Here is a 21,692-nt window from a genome sequence, read left to right on the forward strand (position 1 = left end):
TTAAGTGTTTACAAGAACTGTATCTTGTGGGTTTTGTAAAATCGTAAGCAACAACTCACTACTGATAATGACTGCCTTTCCTGCCCCATCTTCTGGCCTCCTCCCTCCCAAGCCTGCTTAGATACAGAAAAGGAAATGGAGAGCATGGCTGCAACAGTCACAGGAAGGAGATGGCATTCACTTCCTATCTGTCCCGGCTTTGTCCCAGGACCCTGCTGGATGCTGTCAGAACCTAAATGTGGGCTCTCAGAGGCAGGGACAGCCCTTTACTACCCACCTGTGCTTTGCCTCTGCTCCAGACTCCTGAGCCAGAGTCCCAGGATCCCAGATGGCACTCCTTCAGCCATGTAACTGTTAGTTTGGCATTTACAGACAGCTGGCAATCTTATTACACATCCTGTATGGCTGTGCACATGCATACTAGATGTCAAAAAGCAGAGAAAGGAGCCAAACAATTTAGACCAATAGTGTAGTGGTTAGGGTACTCACCTAGAAAATGAGTGATCCAGGTTCTAGGCCCCTCTATAGCAGGAAAGCTTAAATCTATATCCCTCCTATGTACCAGTACAGTGCTTGAACCACAAAGCCATAAGCTAGGCATTAGCCAAACTCCCAGTCACTTCCCCTTCTGCTACCCACATAGTGGATTTTTGTTTTGTTTTGTTTTTGCTTCATGTTGAATATGACGCATATCCAGTACTGTGTGTACCTGCCCAGCCGGAGCACAGCCTGCCAGAAAACAGGGTGTCTAACTGTGCATATATATCACAACCAGTAGATACACAGCCAGGTGAGTGCTGTTTGGGTATGTAAAGTGAAGTAGGATTCTGCCCCTATGACTTCTATTAATTTTAGGCTGTCTCTTCAAGAATAAATCATTAATTATTAGATGACACATCAGAGGAGATGGGAGAAAACTGGAGGGAAGAGAGAAGAGGACCAGAAAGGTAGGATAATCCATCCAAGGATGCCACGGTGCAGGGGTTTGGAGAGAACTCCACGTCAAGCTGCGGACAAGCAAAACCCATGACATGGGTGACACTTTGTGTGTTAAGGTGCACCAGCATGAAAACTGCAGACCTGCTAGTCCCTGCTGCCACCAAGAAGCCTGCCAACTGCCAAGGAGATCAGTGGAGGGCTTCTGGGTTCTGGGGCCCTGCACCCCTAGCTGCTGACAGGCAAAACTCTGCCATGGGTGTTTGCCGGACTGTGTCTGTTTTGGGGAAGTTGATTGCCTGCATTGATTCTTTCCTCTCCTTAGTCTGTGGTCTTGTAGGTGTTAATTGTTGCTAAATAACTTGTTACATTAGCTAGCAACTGTGTATTGAGCTGGTCCCTGAGTGAATCCTGATTGATTGGTAACTGGCAACACAGTAGCTTAGCAGCCAGGCCTGCAGTAGTGTCTACCCCTACCCTGCCCCAAGACAGACATATGCACAAGCACCCATGTCACAAGTTTTGCCTGTCAGCAGCTAGGGGTGCAGGGCCCCAGAACCCAGAAGCCCTGTACCGATCTTCTTGACAGTTGGCAGGCTTCATGGTGGCAGCAGGGGCCACCATCCCTGCAGCTTTCACTCTGCTGCACCTTAAAATACACAGGGTCACCCATGTCATGAGTTTTGCTTGTCTGCAGCTTGAGGAAGTTTCCCCCAAACCCCTGCACTTATCTCCTTGAAACTTGGCAGGCTTTGTGTCCTCAGCAGGGGCTAGCATGCCTGCAGTTTTCACCCCCTTGTGACATAACACATACACATGAGGTGAGTTTTTCTTTTCAATAATTTGGGGTGCAGTTCCCCCCAAACCCCTGCACCTATCTTCTTGAAACTTGAGGCTACCATCCCTGCAAGATTCATCCAAATCAGACAAAAAACAGCAAAGTTATAGATATTTCATTGATTCCCCATTATACCCTATGGTCAAATCTCCGAAGCGGCTTTGAAGATTTTCCGAAGCAGTTCAGAAGTTCCTAACCACTTCGGAAAGCCTAATGAAGCCAGTGGTTCAATCCGGGCATGCTGCTTTGGTGTCCGAAGCATCCAAATTTTCTCCAGATCAGAAGCGCAGTCTGAAGCCTCGCACAGCCCTACTGTGAGGCCGCTTGCATGTGGCAGGAGGGAGCTAATGAGGAACACACCTGGCCAGAAGAGGGCTCAGGCTGGAGCTGTATAAGCCCAGAACTTGCAATGATCAGAGAGGCTCTCACCAGCAACCATGAAGTGAGCAGCTCCTGGCTGCAGGGTAGCAAGGCTCCTGCCAGGACCTGGATATTGCTGAAGGACTCTTGTAGGCCTGGGAACAGAAGCAAGTTCCCTGGACTAAGAATGATTGGGCTTTTACAGGTAAATGGACTTGTTTATGTTAAGCCCCAAAAGGGTTTGAGATGTCTGCCAGATGATTAAGATGCTTCTCACCTATTTAAGTTACACTCGTAGTTTAGCCTTGAGCCCTGAGGTACCATAGGCTCAAAGCCTACCTAGAGAACTGATAACCCAGGAGCCCTCAAACTAAGTGTAGGACCCAATAAGGGGTCCAGCAGCTGAGGAAAAGGCTGAGATTTGAACCAGAGGGTCCATGAACCTAAGCAGGTGAAGCTGGACTAGAGAGTCCAAGAGCCCAGAGGAGGGGTTGTGGGCAGGACCAGGGGTCCAAGAGCCCAGAAGGAGACTATGTAAGGGGACCAGGGGGTCTGAGGGCCCAAGGGGGCCAAGTGTACAAATAGTTAGCATCAAAGAGAGAGAGAACATCCATGAGGCTTGGGGCATAGTGTAGGGGAGGAAACAGAGCCACGGATTGAGCTCTTAAGGCTATGGGTGTCCTGGAGGGGCACAGATACACATGTAGCCCTTGAAGCTACAGGGGCCCTCCAAAGGCACAGGCCAGCTGAGAGGGTCTGTTGAGATTAAGGGTCAAGGCATGGCATGGCAGGAAACCATTAAGGGAGGACTGTAATAGAGATTGAGCCAAGCAGGGGTCACACAGCTGCCCCAGGACAGAAACCTGCCACAGCATGCCATTGGACCAGGTGGGCTCTGTGCTTCTACCTCTGTGGGGCTCCCAGCACTCCATCTGGGGGCCCCATGTGGAGGCAGTGAGCACAGTGGTATACAACTGGACAGCTGGTGAGTGAGAGGGGGAGCTCCAGCCTGCAGGAGGAGGGTGGGGGTTGGGGTGGAGATGACCCCCCACCACTGTGCACAGCCCCCACTGCCAGCAGCAGCAGTAGGCCCCCCCATACCCACACACACTCCTGGCACACGTGTATAAATGCCCTGTATTCCTCGTGAGAAAAAGGCCCAGATAATAAAATAGCTTACAGTGCAACTTCCTAGAAATTGCCAATGACACAGAGCTAGGAAGTGAACCAGAGAGGTGTTTTTGTTACATACTTATTTCTATGAATAAGGAAAGCATTATGATGAACTCAATCTTTTAGTGACTTGCCTAACTGCAGGATTGTATGACTATTGCACTAGTCACTGTTGCTTCTCCTTCTTGCTGTTTTTAATCCTACCTTGATGTACCCAAATAAGCATTTTGGATCAGGGAGTATCTTCACCTGAGGGTTTCTACAGTGTCTAGTGTATGCAATCAAAAGCACTGGAGTGGGGTCCCACATGAGTTTGAAATGCTGTTTATAACAAGTTACATTATCCAAATGAACAAATTACACTGAATAACAGTAAACAGATGTATCCAATTAGCACACTAAGCAGAACTAGTATTTCTGACATACACCTGCTAAGAAGTGCTGGACTCCATCTTCCTCCCATCATCAGTTGTGACACTGCAGCAAAGCCAGAGCTAAACATTGTACTTGGCAGGTGATGCATTGAAATCTAAATGATTTCCCAAGGTCAGATCTCTGAGTGGCAGCTCTTGAGTCAGTGGCTTTCAGGAACTTGCAAAGCTTTGCTTGCAATAAAGGAATTGGAGAGAAATGGATTTTCCTCTTTGACACAGCTTATACCTTACACATGATTGTTACCGAAGCAGCTAGTTCAGATGCATTACGATCATCTAGCAACAGGCAATGCCTAGAAAAGCAGCAAATCCTACAGTATTTTAGCAAGCAAAACTACAAGCATCACAAGGTCCTGGCTTGACAATCTGCACATCTTATCTCCTGCATAGTTGATCTTGCAATTAAGTACGTCTCCATGGTTTTGTGCACTCTAATTATGGTTTGGGCTTCTGAATCACACTTCAGTTAGCAGAGACTTCCTGGTTTCCAGCCAAATTTTCCAATTTCAGTTTCACCCCTTTACTCCTGTCCATCTTGTACTGTCCTGAGCAGTTCTCATTCCTGCTACACCCTTCTTATCAAAGCTCCAGGATGATTTTTATTATTACCTTGCTAAATAAACTTTTGGGTTTAAGAATAAGAGGCATTTCATGCCAGGAACTTGTGACAGTCTTAAAACATGACATGAAGTTGGATCCCTCATGCTGCAAAGTTTGCACTGAAGTCATCGCTACACATTCTGCACTACAAACATGTCAACGTTATCAGAAATGACAGCTCTGGAAAAGAAGCTTTCTTCAAATGGGGAAGTTCGGCTTGTTCCTGTAGCCAAATATACTGAGGAGGAGGACATGGTGCTAATTAATGTCCTTCACTTGTAAGCATGGAGGCTGGGAGAGAAGAACTTCTCATTGTCTTTCTCCCTGGGTGTCGGTAGGGGGGAAGGGTAGGAAGTAAAACAGGTGACAGTTCTTAAACAGCAGCATTTTTGTTCAGTCACACACTGTCTTTGCTGATAGTCTCACAGCCTCATCAAATTTCCTTGCCCTTGCAACTGGCTACTGTCCATCCCACACTGGCAAGGCAAAGTATTCATCAATATTCAAGGTTTTCGGGGACCAAATGGCCTGCACATGAAGCGCATCCTCTTGCTTGCTGCACATGGGTCCTCCATTCTCTGGCAAGATGCTGCACATCTGCTTCACCAGATCTTAGTGTAATTTACATTGGGATGTGAATCCAATGTAAGTGAATGCTGTATTTGGTCCTTTTTGTAGGCCCTGGGAGGAGCCATTCAAGAGGACAGCAGTCAGTGAGTGCAGGCCTTCTATTTTATCTCTTTCATCTCTTCCCCATCTGCTGTTTGGGATGATGATGTTTCTTGTCCTCCTGCAAATATATGCTTTTTCTCTTTCTGGTCAGGAAAGAAGAAAGTTTGGGGGTGACATGACCCTCTCCATCACTAAGGTCTGTAGCCCTCTGTGGTTTGGGGAAAATGTTCCAAGGATATTGATTCTTCCCTAAGTCTTTCTGGAGACGCTCCCCGGTCCTCTTGATTATTCGCCAGAGAGTCCCCATGTGGGGAATACAGGTATGGACCATTAAAATCAAAGTAGGACATAGGTACCCGAGAGGGAGTGTCTGCTGTAGCACCACCAACACAGGCAAATGGGGCCGGTGCGAGGGAATGACTGGTCCTTTCACTTGAATGCCAGGCACATGGGGCTGCTGAAAGTGAAGCAGAGCCTGGCACTTCAGAAGTGTGATACCAGCTTCTTAGGTCCATGTTTGGTGCCTCAGTTCCTGAGGACCTTGCCAAAATAACCTTCACCATGCTGCAACAGGGACAAAAACAAAGGGATAAGCCACTAAGGAGAGGTCACCTGCAAAGAGCATTGCAAAGAGACAGGTATGAGCTAAGGAGACAGAGCCTCTGGGGGAGGAAAGGGGGTAGAAGTAATCCTTCCCTGTGGGCAGTTTACCCCACATGTCAGGTTCCCAGCACCACCTTTTGGAGTGCCTGGCATTGGTCCCTGATGGTATCACAACCCCAGACTTAGTGAACCAGTGGGGATTCCTGTATTCCCAGGACACATGCACCAAGCCGTTGGTCACCCTTCAGAGAACATGATTACCAACATCTGCACTATGTAGTTTTTATAACTCACATGGCAGACTATGCACATGTGGATTGGGGCGGTTTTTATATCCCTGCTTCCAGGCCAGGAAATCATGGGTATTCATCCAGCTTGGGGAGGGACACAGCCAGAATTATTCTTTGTCTTTATCCTTGGGCCCTCCAGAGTTATCCATACATATTTCCAGGCAGCCTTGTGAATGTTTGGTGTGTTTTCTCATCTACAGAAGTTACATTTCTCACTCTTCCCTGACGGAAGCAGCTATCTTCAGACTCACTGAGATCTCAGGGTCACTGAGGAACACTTTGGATGATATCAACAACTCAGCAGCACATTGTTCTCTTACCTATCCCGCACTTGTAGTTTGTTGATCTGCTCCACCTTCTCCAAATGGCTCTGATTGCCAAAGACCACCAACTTGCTTGGCATGAGATTACCTAGTGGTCCTTTCTAGAGAGAGAGAGAAAAACTCACAGCAATCCCCTCAGGAAAGAAGGATCTTGACTATTGAAAGAAATCTCCTGGATGGCAAGGGAGAGCCAGGAACCCTGAATTAAAGGTGGGCATGTAGCACACAGGCTACTGCAAAGGATATCCTGGAGGCAGAACTGCTCCTAGTACTTCTCTAAGGTCTATTTTTTCTCTCTTTCATCTCCACAATGCTAGTCTCCACCCTGTGTGTTATGCAGGGGAAGGTGTGTAGTAGCAGTTCTACTCAAGGAGCTAGCAACAACACTGCAGAAGTCACAATCTGCCACTCTTTGCAATGGCAATAAGGCTCCAAGGATATCATCAGCAAGGGTAGGATGCAGAAAATCTTGCTGGGTGCACAGAACAACAGCTCAGCCTTTGATAGGTATGTGAACAGTCTTTGGTTCAGAAAACTCATCAGAAGCAACTGAAACTTTTAAAATCTCAGGGGAGAGAACAAAGTCTAACTGTGGCTTTAAATCAGTTGCGTGATCAGAAACAAAGAGCCACCGTGGAGGTGTTGCTCTTCCATAATAGAGATATTCCCAGTGAGTCAGCCCAGGGGTCAGTCCTAGGTCCCATGCTAATTACTGCTTTGGAGATAGCGCAATAAAGACTATTAGAAAAAGTAAAGGCTCTCCAGATGGAACTGAACCCATTCAGAGAATGATCAGCAGAAGAGCAGAAAGAAGTCCAGCTGCATGAGTGTAAGGCAAGAGTCAGTGGCACACATGCAGTTATTATTTATTTATTTACATATCACCTGGACATCTCCCATATGCTGACAGGCAGAGTCCTGATAGAAAAAACCTCACCAATCAACAGGAACAGGGTAAGCAAAGTGACCTTCCATTGTGGAGCACATGGCATAACTGCTCATAGCATGCTTGTCTGGAAAGGGGATAGAAATTATTCCAGTCTCATGGAGAAGGTGAGGGCGTTTCCCCTGGAACATTATATTGACACCCAGTCACCTCCCATGAAACAGGAGGTAGATTGAAAAGGTGCAGAGCAGGGGATAAGAGGTGGCTTAAGGTAAGAAGAAGAGTTTTAGAAGAGAACAGTAGAAAAACTGTTGGGATGTGGCACAGGTATTAGTGACATAGCCTAGGCCATATGAGATCTGGGTCCAGTTCCCAGCTCTTTCTCAGGGACTTCCATATGCCTCAATTCCCCTACTCCCTCAGAGAGGAGTGTTAAAAGAAATTGATACTATCTCTGACGGCAAAAAACCTGGGTAGTGATGTACATTGAATTTTGAGAACCTAAACCTTGTGTCTGTGAAGACCAGGAAGGAATCCCTCTACTCAGGGTTCTGCAGACCTGACCAGCAGAACTAGGTGCATCTTGGGGGAGGGATGGTTCTTTATCTCTGAAGCCCCAGGTTTGGCCACTGAGCCACGGTGAGAGACACAAGAAACCCTAGGCCTTACCTGTGATGTCCGCTCTGCCCACAGCATCCTCAATGACTCCCACCAGCTGTGGGCTGTGAGCAGGCAGACTTCAAGCTGGCCGCTCCCCCCCACAGAAACAAAGGGGGCAGCCTGCCTCTCTTTCTCTGGCCCCTGGAGAGCTTCCTCCTCCCTCTTCCCAGGTGCAGCTCTGCAGCATACAGCCCCCTGTTACCTGGAAGAAGCCTTGCACCAGCTGACTCTTGCTGGGATTGGGAATCTTTTCTTCCCATTTCTTCTTCTTGCTGCAACAACAACAACACCAGTGATGCAGAGTTGGCAGGGCAAACATCTGGTCTGTGGTTACTGGCAGCCAAAGGCTGCATCACATGCATAGCCTTGCCCTGGGCCACTATAACACCATATATGCGCTGGACTGCCAGGACCCTGCACTAACCCAATCCCCAGTCACAGACAGGCCTCCCTGCTGTACCCTAGGCTTATCCCAGCTGAACTAAGGTGACCATGGATGTGACCATGGAGCACTTCACCCTTGGTTTTCCACCCTCCCTCAGTTTAGCATGGTCTCTGGGGATCTCCCCTGCCCACACGCATCCAGACTTACTTGATGAGATATTTACAGCTGCACCAACCGGTTGCTATCAGAATGATTGTGACAACTGAGACCATGAATGGGGGAATCAGTGGTGACACAACTGAAACTGAAAAAAGAGAGAGGGAGAAATTAAGAGAAAGCAAGACATGCTATAGATGGATACTTATTTGTAGTACTACAAGTGCATCTACACTTTTTAGCACTGCAAAAGTAGAGTGTTTTGAGGGGTCTCAGCTGTCCTTCATGCTGCAACAGCAGCAGCTGCTACTGCCATTTTAGTAGCACTACAGCGGATGCATATCTTTCCCCTCACCTTTTGTAGGAGTTTGTAACATTGCTCCAGGGCCACAGTGGCTTTATCCTACAGCAAACATTTCACTCTGGTTTAACGGATGATATGTAGGAGAGCTTTAGTCACATGGCAATGCATGTGTCCTGATAGTGAGGTCTGGTAAATTCCCCGAAGGAGGAGAGACTGGCTGTCATTTCTCAGCAGAACCGTGACAATTCCCAGGATGATGAAACTATGAACAGATCTGCTAAACCCAAGTCATGATTCAATCCAAGTATATCCAAGCCCCCTCTTTTTGGTCCCCCAAGAGCATCGTGGCAACCAATTTATTTAAAATTGAGGAGGATCTTGTATTTTCATAAATTCTGATGCTTCCATGGACTATAAAAGGATTCTTTCTCCCAACCTAAGCCATTTTAAAAAGAGCTAGTTCTGTTGGAATTGGGTCCTTCTCTTGCAGGAGTCATAGCCTAGCCACTGGCAAAGATATTCAAAAACTCCTGGCACTCAGGTGAAGTACCTAACAATCAGAAGAAGGCGAATGTGATGCCCATCTTCAAGAAAGGAAGGAAAGTAGATCCAGGGAACTACAGGCCAATCACCTTTCCCTCAATCCCTGGAAACATTCTAGAAAAAATCATCAGAGAGGCCATTCTTGACAAGCTGGCTGATGACAACGTCCTGAGGGATAGCCAGCACGAGTTTGTTGCAGGTAGGTCTTGCCTGACCAATCTCCTCTCCTTCTACAACCAGGTGACCTATAACCTGGACAAGGGAGAAGAGATTGACATCACATATCTGGACTTTAAAAAAGCCTTTGATCTGCTGTCCCATGATTTCTCTTGGAAAAATTGGCCAACTGTGGCCTCGGCTACATCACAGTCTGATGGCTGGGGAATTGGCTCCGAGGCCAGACTCAGAGAGTAGTGGTCGATGGAAGTGAATCATCATGACACTCTGTGACCAGTGGTGTCCCCCAAAGCTCCATCCTTGGATCTGTTCTCTTTACTGTCTTTATCAATGATGTAGATACTGGTGTCAGAAGTGGACTGGCCAAGTTTGCCGATGACACCAAACTTTGGGGTACAGTGTCCGCACCTAAGGATAGGCTGGTGATCCAGGATGACTTGGATAGGCTGAAAAAGTGGGCAGATACAAACCTGGTGACATTCAATACCAACAAATGCAAGGTACTCCACCTTTGGAAAAAAACCCACATCACGATTACAGGCTCAGTAGTGCTACGCTCGCTAGCACCATGGCCAAAAGAGACTTGGGGGTCACAATTGACCATAAGATGAACGTGAGCCACCAATGTGATGTTGCAGCTGGTAAAGCAACCCAAACTCTGGCTTCCATCCATAGATGCTTCTCCAGTAAATCTCAGGATGTCATCCTCCCACTCCCACTGTACTCAGCTTTGGTGAGACTGCAGCTGGAGTACTGCATCCAGTTCTGGGCTCTACAGTTCAAGAAGGATGTGGAGAAGTTTGAGAGAGTGCAGAGGAGCCACATGCATGATCAGAGGGCAAGACAGCAGGCCTTATGAAGAGAGGCTGAGAGCCATGGGACTCTTCAGCCTGGAAAAGTGCAGGCTCAGGGGTGACATGGTGGCAGCCTATAAGTACATCAGGGGTGTGCATCTGGATCTGGGGGAACATCTGTACACCAGAGTGCCCCAAGGGGTGACAAGGTACAATGGTCACAAACTCCTCCAAGACCGTTTTAGGCTGGACAAAAAGAAAAACTTCTTTATTGTCCTAGCCTCCAAGGTCTGGAATAGGCTGCCTCCAGAGGTGGCGCAAACACCTACTCTGGACTCTTTTAAGAAGCATTTGTATGCTTATCTTGCTGGGATCCTATGACCTCCAGCTGACTTCCTGCCCCTGGGGCAGGGGCTGGACTCGATGATCTTCCGAGGTCCCTTCCAGCCCTGATGCCTATGAAATCTATGAGAAGTTATTTTGTCATCAAGAAAAGAGTAGGAGGAAAAAAAAGACCTTAAGCCACTGTTCTCTGCTCCATGCTAAGAGTGCAAAAGACCAAAGAAAACCTCAGATAAAAAAAACAAAACAAAAAAAAGAAAAAAGAAAGTAAAATCTAGTGAATGCAAGACTGAGTACATTAGCAATAGCTGGGGATGTAAACATACCTACTCTGCATCACCCCCATTAAAATCAGTGACCCAGATCCTGCCAAGGTTTGTGGTGTAGAGGGAAGGGACTGCGTAAAAGATTACTGTCAAGTGACCTTCACCCACAAACTTGCCTAGGACTTAGAACTAAAGCCTATGAAAGACACTTTGAACGTGCTGCTAGCTTTCTCTGTGAAAGTTCCTGCCTCCTCATCCAGCTCACCCACTTTAGACCCTGAATCTCAAACTATGCTCCTGCAGCGCAAGCCTCTTGCCTCTCAGGGCTCCTATTCTGACAACTAAAGGGAGGAACCTCTAGGAAGGAGCTTTGCTTAGTTTAATATAGAGAAGCCTGGCTCCCGCTAAGCCCCAGCCCAAGGGACCTCTTTTCCATGAAGCACACTGTTACCCACAGAACACCAGGTCACAAGTACCGTGCTCTGTTTCCCAAGTGCACTCCTCACTCCATTCACTCCAGGGACCATCGTAGTTAGAGGACGAATGCACCCTTGCCCTCATTTTTGCCCTATAGCGTGTTGATGGCTCTAGTGTCTTCAAGATGAAGGGGGGCTCATCATTGCTGATGTTGATGGACTTGGCAGTCTGAGAAGAGAAAAGCAAAATGAATTAAATTGCCTTTCCTACCCACCATCTCACAGGAGTGTTAGATCTCCAGCACTGCTAACACCTACCTCTGAGGGCTGGTCTGCCTTCCAGTACAAGACTTGATAGGTCTGTTTTATAAAGCTGTACTGTAGCTTATGCTTTACCCATCTCAGTTCATATTCTTGGTCTTCCTTTGTAGTCATCGTCAAGTTGGTGGGTGCAAGCACCTTGACTAGAACACAAGGAACATTTTAGGCTTGTGCATCTATTTCTTGTCTCAGCATCTTTATGCCATTTTCACCATTTGGGTGGATGCCAAGTTGTAGTTTGTCTGCTGAGACGCAAGGCTGGCTGATGGTAATTATTCCACCTGGTATATTTTATCTCATCCTGACCAATCCTTTTTGTATTTTTTCAGAGCTCTATGAAAGCCAAGGAATTGCAAACTGATTGCAGTCTACTTCATTTGGTACCAAACCATTCAGCTTCCCCATCAGGGATGCAGCAACCCAAAACCATGATGCAAAGCCCAGTGATGTCAATGGAAAGATTCTCACCAACTTGGGTAACTTGGGATCATGGCCTGTGATTCCTAACAGCCGAATCCTGCTTTTGTGACCATTCTTAGAGCAGTATTAACCAACAGTCTACTATTGCAAGCTTCCTCATAGCAGTGCTCTGTCTGTGCCAGGTATTCAAGTGCTGTACACTTCCTTAGCCTAACATCTGCTCCAAACATCATGGTCTAGTTTGAATCCTAATCAGCTCATCACTCTTTCCTGCCCCCATCCCTTCAAACACACATACGCACTGCCTAGTCCCTTTTACCAATCCGAACATTGACCCTCTTTGAGGGGAAAATCCCAGATTTACCACAGTGGACTATGGAAATAGGGTCTCACTGTGCTTATAGGCATCAATGCGTTTCTCCTCTTTCTTGGGCCGGACAGTTACATGGTACTGGCTTGTATGGTTGTGGTTGGTGACATTGATCTCACAGCGCTGCTGTACATAGGGGATGTCGGACACCTTCTCCTCATAAACTTGCAAGCATTCTTTCTCTCTGAGGGAAAAAGAAGGTAGGGTTGATGCAGGAGAAGATCCAGAAAAGGGCTCCTCTCCCTCCTTTGCCCTGCTTCTGAATTCAGTGAGGAGCATGAAGGAGGGGAAGGGCAAACAGCAGCAAGATTCACCGCCTGGGCACCAGAGCCATGTGAAAACTGGAGCTCCAGGCAGACCCTGCCCTGAACAGCTGATGTGTTCAGAGCCCACTGCTCATGCAAATCTCCAGCAGGAGCCCAAGCTGATCAGACAGTGAGCTCAGACATCACTGTGCATGCATGGTGCAGCCCAAATTGGGGGCCACACTTTCCCTTGACCCATTCCTGGATCCACGACTGAGCTGATATGAGTAGGAGTAATGATGATCAGACACATAGGAAGAAAGGTGCCTACAGGAGGCCAGGGGCAGGTCACTTACTCTGATGTCTGTGTAGCCTTGTAGAAGAGTGTGAACAAGACAGAGCTGGTGACCTCTTGCCGTACTTCCCAGCTGCACAGGAGGCGATCAACACCATTGAAGAGGCAGTGGAGATTCTTGGGCTGACCATCATCTCCTGAGAAAGGCAGAGGTGAGGCTTCCTCTAGGTAGAACCATGGGGTGGGGGGGGGAATAGAAGGAATATTTTTAGTTCCAGGCTTCACTGTAGCAAAGCTGTAAGCATTATATTAGTCAATCTGTTCATCCACCCATCCATCAATGGATACGCCATAGTTCACATCAGAAAATCCCCACAGCACCCTGACAGTTGCATGATCTTTGCAGAGGGGATAACTAAACTACTGAACCTCCCCCTTCCTTCAGAAGTAGTCTTCTCTAGCTCTCTGTCCTGGATGCCCCAGATAAGACACCGGTGGACAGACCTCACAATGGAAATAATATTTGATTCTAGGATGGATTATAAAATTAAGGGTTAGGATTCCGTTTTAGGTCTAAAGGATTGCATTGAAGGAAGAACTATTCATTTCAAAGGACTGCAAATGTTCATGAGAAGGAAAGAGATGTGGCAGCTCATCCTTACCAGTCTGGAAGAGAGTGACATTCAGTTCAGCCTGCAGCTCCCGATCAGGTTTGAAGATGTAAATATCAGTTTTAGAAATGGAGATATTTCCAGGGCAGACCCAGTGCACATGGGAACCCTGGCAGTCAGCATGCTCCTCGACTCTGTGAGATTCACATGGGATCTCCATGTCATTCCTACATACAGAGGAAGAGACCCTGAAAAGCTGATTTAACTACAGGAAGTAGACCCCGAAACCTTCCCCACATTCTATTGTATGATATTCTATTCTAATACCAGACTTATTCACATAGCATCTGACTGTTCTACCAACATCTCCAATATGTTGATCATCATTTATTCTGGTGTCTTCTTGTGGGGGGATTTAGGGTTTTCTTTTTAAATATACACAATATTCACTATTTCTATTAGATAAGGAAAACTAAATAAATGTATCCTGCACTTGAAGCTGAGTGTGGTGAGCCTTGTTATGCTCCTTATCTCCTGTGGGGGACTTCATTCCTTTGTCTTAGATTAGCCCTCAAGGAAGTTCTCTCTCCTGCGCAGAAGACCTCACTGTGGAGAACTCCATTGTGCCAAAAGAGCATAGTTGACTATCATGGGTTTCAGGCTGAGCTTTAATTATCCCAGTCCCAAACCAGGGAATGCCCATAGAAGGTAAGAAACAAGCCCTTGAACTTGATCTAAAATTCATACATTAGAGTATGGAACACAGGTCTGATATGCCTGTGGATGCCTGTGTTCTTGAGATTACTTCTGTGGTAGTTGGACTTTTCTAAGCATTTCAGTGGTCATGTCCAGGTATACTGCTGTAATCTAGCTGAAAAGTGACAAAGGCACGAAAACCAGAGCCAAGATGGGATGAAGCAACCTAGACCAGCATTTCCCAGCCTTTTCCATTCCACGACATACTTACATAAATAAAAAAAAAATTGCGGCCCACCGCCAGCCATGCCACACACCCCTCTATCCCACCCCCCAGGATGGGATGGAGCAACCTAGAATCTAGGTCCTAGACAACTGGCTATGGTGGAATTATGTCAATGGTTAGTATCAGTGAAAAATCTAGTATCAATGGACTTAACTAGTAGTAGCTGTGCACCTTCAGCCAAAAGAGCTGACCCATGTCTGCAAACTCTTCATAACATAATCTTCTGGCAGTCGGAACCACATTGGTCACCTGGGGGTTCTGCATCATCTAACTGGTCTTTATCCATGAGCTAGTTTTACCAAGCACTGGGATATTCTGGCGGTACTGAGTTGTGATATGAAGCAAGGGACGAATAGACCTGTATGTCATCTGATTAGTGCTGGCATTTGAATCCACTTCGTGTGTTAAAGTGCCCTAGTTCCGCCCTATGACCCATCTTCATGGCCCATCTTCTATTCATTCTTCATAGTCATTTTACCATTTATTTGATTTTGTCCCTCAGGGGTGACCTCTCTCTTATGGCCAAATCCAAACACTAGTAAGGTCAGCCATAGATTTCAATTTATGTCAGAACAAGGCACAAGTGATTTCAAAATCTCTTTTGCAAGAGTCAGTGGGTAAGACCTCCAGTTCCCCTCCACTAATTCCCAGTTCCTGGACCTTCTCACCCTTTCATATTCTTCTTTTCATGTTTTTTATTCTTTCTTCTTTTCTCCCTTTCTTTCCCTCCCTTTCCTCATATGCCCTTCAGTCTGATAATTCAGTTCCCCTTTCAGCAGGAAGCAACTGTGGTGGGGAGATAATAACATGCACAGCCTCATATCTCTGGGAGGAAGCCTGATGAAACACAGAGACATGCACTTCTCTTTTTCTCACAGCTTCTCCACCCATCTGTGTTCTACAGAATTAACTTGTACTCCTCCTACTACAACAGGAATTGACCAGGGGGAAGGGGACCACCCCCTAGTTCCCTTGCTGATATAAGACCTTCATCCCTGTACCTATTGTACTGCCTGCTTCTCACTTCCAGATGCAATATCCTAAGATAGCCTGGAATTTATCACCTACAGAAAAAGCAGGAGACTCAAAAATTGTCACACTAGTACAAGTGTCTACACACTGCTCAAAGCCAGGCTGTGAGCTCAGATCCCTTTTTCTCCACCCATTCCCACCTCTTGGGTTCAGCAGACAAGCTCCCCTTATGTCTTTCTCCTACAGAGCAGAGTTCATGCACTTACATTGTGTTGCTATCCATCTGGAACAGAGTCATATTCAGGAAGTGACGAGCCTCTGAGCACTCCTGCCACACACAGGTTGTTTGGACGGCATAGTCATTATAACAGTGCAGGCTTTGCATTGGGACACTCTCTGTGAGAGTAAAGCAAGCACAACAGAGAACATGGATCATAAACATGAGTCATGAGGAATAACAGGACAGATTTGAGCACTACTGCCATCACAGAGAAGGCAAAGATGGAGGAGTGAAGAACTCTGCAAGGACCTCCTGCATGTTGTTTGCTCACACATCTGGGCTTTCATGAAGAAAAAAGCCTCATTCTTCCCGATCTTTCCTGGCTGGAAACTGGAAATGAGAGAGTACTTACCAGTACCAGCTTTTGTTCTTAGAGTCAGCCCAGGGCAGTCACAATGGTACCAACTCTCCCAGTATTATTGGGAGTATCTCAGTAGTTGGTGCTTTTCTCACGGCCTTAATTTCTGCATTCAGGCTTTTGCCTGAGAATCTCAGTTTTCAGGAAAAGAAAGTAGTGTCAGAGCCTGCATATGTACAGAGGAAAACACAAGTATAGCTTGGAGAAAAGCTTGGAGCCTGGAATACCCCGACAACAAAAGAACCCCAAACTATTTTTGGTCGCATGATTTTTAAGCTGCCTTCAGAAATCCTGAGACTCCAGCTCATGAGAGGGAGCTCTCCAGGGGCTGGTAGCAGTGGGAGTTACACGTGAGGGTATCACTGCAGACAATGAGTATGTAGGAGTCTTTTTCCTAGGCTTATCTCTTGTGGGGCATCCCAGTGTCCTCGTGGTATCCTATGTCAGACAACTGCCTCTGCAAGGAAGAGTGCACCTCGTACAACCTTCATGCCTGCTCCAGCACTGCAGAGAGCTATACAGCTCAGAGAGAGGAATGTTCATAGATAGGGTGAGACTCTCAGGGGCCTCTATGCATTCTCACTTACGGAAAACAAGCAAGCAGGGCTCCACCAGTTCAGAGCTGGGTGACCGGTTCTTCAGGACATGGCTAAATTATGTCCTTGAAACCCCCCTGCTCTGCCGCACTGTTGTCAAACCTACTAATAAGGAGGTAAAGAAACTCCATGGGTAGTGTTGCCAACTTTGTTTAAATCTATTCCAGGAGGTTTCCAGAATGCCAACATGCCTAAGACACACAAGGCAAGTGTGCCTGTGTGCTTATGTATATCAGCTACAGATTATGGTGCGTAGACTTTGTCAGGAAGGCAAATGCACATTATTATTACATTAGCGAATTGCTAATGCCCATCAAGAATGATAGGGGGGGCAGGGACAGAGCACTGCCACCCACTATCCCGCACCGCTGCTGCCTCCCAGGAGCTGGGGGAGGGAAGCTTGTATGTGCCGGCTGCTGCCACCACCCACCACCCTGCACAGCTGCTGCTCTGCATCTGGCTGCACACCAGTCCTCTCCATGCTTTGTGTCCAGCCCGGTGCCTCCCCTGCACACCCCCGCCCCGCCGCAGGGCAGTGAAGGGCTGCCACCACACACTGCCTTGTACTGCTGGTGCGCCGCATCCAGCCACATGCATGCTACCCCCCCAGCTCCGCATCCAGTCACATGCCACCACCCCCCTGCCACTCCGTGTCCAGCCCCACACCACCCCCCACCCACATCCGGCCCTGCACCACCCTCCCTCCCACCCGCTCCTCATCCACCTGGCCTGCTCTGCTGGAGCCACCTCCCATTCTTGATGCGCATTCTTAACGCTGGAGCCACAACTCCAAGAGCGGTATCGATAGACAGACAGACACATAAACAGATGGACTAAGCCCTTTATATATAAAGAATTTGAAAAACCCACTGGACTACTATATGAATTGGATTCAATATTTAATATTCATTTTAGTGAATGCCATATCATTTGTCTCCCAGGTGACGCTCAGCAGTCACCTGGAAATTTATATTTAATTCCTGGAAACTCCAGGGTGATCCTGGAGGGTTGGCAACCCTATTCACAGATGTCCCCCACTGCCTCTGTCTCCAGAGTAGCTGAGAGTAATAATGGTGATGATAAGTGCCCCCAGAGCAGCTTCTTAGCCTCATGTCTGGACTTCGCATAGGCAAAAATAAGTGGGAAGACAGAGAGTACTTCCTATGGTCAGGGAGGATATAGTGGAGGAGGAACATACAGCATAGCACTGCTCTACCAAACTGGGCAGCAATATGACGCTGAATCCTAGATGGAGGATGGCACTGAACTCCACACTGCTACCATGGAATATATAGACAATAGATCCAAGCTAGACATACAGATCCTGACATGCCAGCCAAAGTGTAACATAGTTCCAGTGCACCTCACTTGCATGCAGAGAAGTTTCAAGAAAAGTTTTTCCTGGCATAGTTTACGGATAGAAAGCCAGACCAGTGCACCTGACGTAACACAATGCTCTTAGAAACTCTAAGATATGGAATTGTGTCTCTTCCAAAGAAGAAGACGTGGAGGGAGACAGACTCTGTAAAATGTAAATCAGATCATGCCTTACACATGAGATTCAACTTGTATATTTTGTATATAGGTGTTAATGCTGGTAGTTCCCTTGGCCTGCCAGCAGAGGTTATGCCATTAGGAATGCAATGTTAAGAGGGATGATTCCTAGATCACTTCTGTCAGTGGCTCAAATGAAGGGCCAATCCCATTTGTGAGAACCAAGTGTAAGTCCCAGGAATAATGCTGCACCCCCCATTTCTTTGTTCCTCCCCACCTTTTGCACTCCTCATATGTACCATATACTCTGGTTACCAGTCATCCTCCCAGCTGGTCTGTGTTTTTTTCCAATATAGTCAACTGGAACATCAATGAGAGGATGGGAGCCAAGGAAAGTAGAAAAAAATGGAGATAGAGTGGAGAAGTATCCTGGCTCAGAGGAAGGCAAGGGGAAAAATAACTATGTAGAGGAACACGAAGAAACAGAAAAGCTAGATTTAAACCCACCTCGAGCATCTCCAACCAGAAGAGCCAAGCCTAGTCCCAGGATTATGCTGCAGAACTCCATCTTCATGTCTGCCTGGCCACAAAACTCAGTCATGCATTAGGAGTTGGTTCCTGAGGTTCCCAATCTGTTGTTCTTCTGCTCACACATGCTTTTATGCTTCTTTACTAACAGCTGGCGAATGCAAAAGTAAAACTCATATATCAGCTGGAAGACTGCCCTAGACATAAAAATATCCTCTTGCTGCACTGAGGAGACCTTTCAAAAGGGCTTCAAACAAATAACCATTTCCTTCCTGGGTAGGTGCATGATACACAGAGAACAGAGGCAGATGTGAGCTTTTGACATAATGCACAGATTGCTCCTATTCAATTCGAAAACAAGAAGTAGCCACAATTTATAGAAAGAGGGAAATGTTCTCCTTGTTCATTCAGCCCTTGGCACTTCCCAGAATACTGTACCCCCATTTTCACACAGCCTGCTCTGACAGTGGACCCAAGACTGCCCTGGAGAAAACAGGGCAGTCCTCCCTTAAGAAACACCACACACTCATGCACACACATGTTTTTTAGTAAATGCTGAAGTTGACTTGGTCTTCATCTTTATTTACCTTTAGTAGCTGACATATTATTTCCCTGGCAAGACCTCAGATGCGGACTGCTGTGAAGCAGTGTCCAATGGAAGGGTTAAGCTACAGGAACAATCCCAGTGGATTTGTATTTCCTCTCTTGGTGATGAATGTGGGGATCCAGAGTTGCAAATACCGTGGGCCATATTCCCTGAAGGTGCATGGATAGAGTGCACTATTGGTGATTCTTGTTCTGTATGACTGAAGTCTAAAGAGTATAACCCTTCCTTGGGCACAGCCATGGCTCAGCTTCCTGTGCCTGGAAACAGCGGATCTGTGGCTCTTCCCCACTTCAGAGGAGCCCAGAGAAGGAGACTTAACCAGAATGACCCTCTGCTTCCTAAAATCACTTCCCCAGATAGAATGCAGCTTGCAAGGCCCCTGGGGCTGCATCGCTGCCCAATGCGTATGGTAATTCCAAGCCCTGGTTTCTTGGAGGAAGGGGCTGCAACTTGCCATGTACCCTTCTCTCAAGACTGCCACAGTTCTTACTTGAGGCAAAAGCTGTCAGAATAGGTGGGCAGCTGACCCTCTGGTTCCTCACTCACTCGCAGCTGCCCCATCTTTATGGATACAAGAAACGAAACATTTCCCAAAGCTGGAATAAGACATAACTTGAGCTGTGCTCTGCCACATCCCCTGAGTCTGCTGAATCAGACAGAGCTTTGAGGAGAGCGCCATACCTCTCCCTTCACAGAGCAGATGTACACCTTAACATCATGGAGACTGACATGTGACTCAAGCAGCTTGAACTTCCTATTTCTCAAGTGGTGCAGACTCTCTGACCAACCACAAGGATGCATGACTTCTACCCTGGAAAGGGAAGAAGTATTTCTCTTTTCAGTGTTACCCTGGGCTATTTCTGATTAAACAGTTCCAAGAACTGGGGCTCATCACAAGAAAGAACTTGAGGCTGTCCTTTGTGCCTCACCTCCTTTCCCCTATCAGGGAGGGCAGGGTAGAAGAAGCAGTAGAAGAAAGAAAGAAAATGGGAGTAGTGGTTACAGGAGGAATGAGATAAGGAGTTAGCGTTCCCTCTGTCTGTCCCCTCTTTGACCCGGGCCATTGCTGTATCCTGTCAAAATATCTTTTGTGGGTTCATTAGGACAGGGATGCCTCTTGACTCCAGGTCTGTGACTCCCATTGATTTCATTTCTGATACCATATGAAAAAGAGATCACTAAAGCAGAGAGTTGAGGTGTATTACAATTATCTAGGAACAGCCAATGCCTGGAAAAGCAGGAAATCATCCAGTATTTTAGCGAACACAACTACAAGGCCATGGACTCCCATTGATTTCAATCAGCTCTGGACCATCTCCTTAAGAATAATAATTAATTTGGTGGTTCAGAAGAGATAGAAAAAAACCTGGAGGGAAGAGAAGAGAGGATCAGAAAAGTAGGATAATCCATCCAAGGATGCCACCAGGTTTCAAACTCCAATTTCTCAGATCTCTCAGTTAGTCACCAGCAGGTAGACTCTTGGACTGGGCTATGAAGAGCTGCTACAGACCTGTCTGGGCATACTGAAACCTGGGGGGTGAGTTATTAGAGTCCAGATGGGCATCAAAATGCCAGCCTGCCTTTCCCCCCAAACACAGAAAACATAAAGTGATTCTGATTCTTCTGTGCCAGTGTTATCCCTTGTCCCACTGCCATCTAGCAATGGCCAATCCCATGGTTATGTGCGTATTTTTTATGGGGAATACAACACTGTAGTGGAAATGGCAGGAGCACCCAAGGAGGGAGGAGAACCGTATGTGAACAGGCAGTGGGAGGTGTGGAGAAAGGGCTTCAAGCACCAGTGTATAAGAAGGCTTGTGAACAGAGAAGGGTATAGACCAGTTTGTAGTCAGAGCCAGGTTTCTTTTACATTTCCCTGTAGGACAGATGGTGTTTTCTATATCCAAGTTTCCCAAAGGGGTGAAGGCTGCTGAAGTCTCAGCATGGTTTCCTGTTCCTTACATAAATGCAGACAGTGATAGGAAAAGGCCATGATGCGTATAATAAACTAATTTCTTCAGTGCAGCCTCTTGTTAATCACCTATATCTGAGAGCTATGGAGAGGGCCCTTGAGTAATGCTGGCAAGAGTTTACTTATATGAATGAGAGGGCTGTAACATTTTCTAACCACCAAGTTCTGCACATTGTTGGCCTACGTAATTGCAGGGTCATGTTACAATTGCACTAATTTTTATCCTTCCTTTGGCTCCCTGCTGTTGAACCCACACCCAAGCCTTGCCGTGCCTTGAAGTACACACAGTTTTAGAATAAGGTGGTACCCTCCTCAGTGTTTGTATGGTGCCTTCTTAGCATAAGGGGATTGTGTTGGGCATTACAACAATAAAAATAAGGTGAAAAGAAGTGGTCTTCTGAGGACCAAGACTGCCAACATGGAGGAGGAAATCCCCAAAAGTTTCAGAAATATGGACTTGGACCCTCTGGCTTGGTATTGGCT

General features: G+C 46.9%; 1 protein-coding gene across 1 annotated transcript; it reads right to left on the reverse strand.

Annotated features, from left to right (window-relative positions):
• Window positions 1-3,636: 3,636 nt before the first annotated feature.
• Window positions 3,637-18,743, reverse strand: LOC149866201 (cytokine receptor common subunit beta-like). The gene is made up of 11 exons (XM_090043100.1): window positions 18,610-18,743; window positions 15,641-15,770; window positions 13,472-13,647; window positions 12,871-13,033; window positions 12,293-12,453; window positions 11,477-11,622; window positions 11,219-11,387; window positions 8,368-8,458; window positions 7,978-8,047; window positions 6,227-6,330; window positions 3,637-5,577 (listed from the first exon to the last, which is right to left on the reverse strand). The coding sequence occupies exons 1-11, from the start codon at window positions 18,701-18,703 to the stop codon at window positions 5,205-5,207; spliced, it is 1,677 nt and encodes a 558-aa protein (XP_089899226.1). The 5' UTR covers window positions 18,704-18,743; the 3' UTR covers window positions 3,637-5,204.
• Window positions 18,744-21,692: the final 2,949 nt, after the last annotated feature.

The sequence above is a fragment of the Crocodylus siamensis genome, chromosome 4, assembly GCF_052110815.1.
Source record: "Crocodylus siamensis isolate JL-2025a chromosome 4, ASM5211081v1, whole genome shotgun sequence".
Lineage (NCBI taxonomy): Eukaryota > Metazoa > Chordata > Crocodylia > Crocodylidae > Crocodylus > Crocodylus siamensis.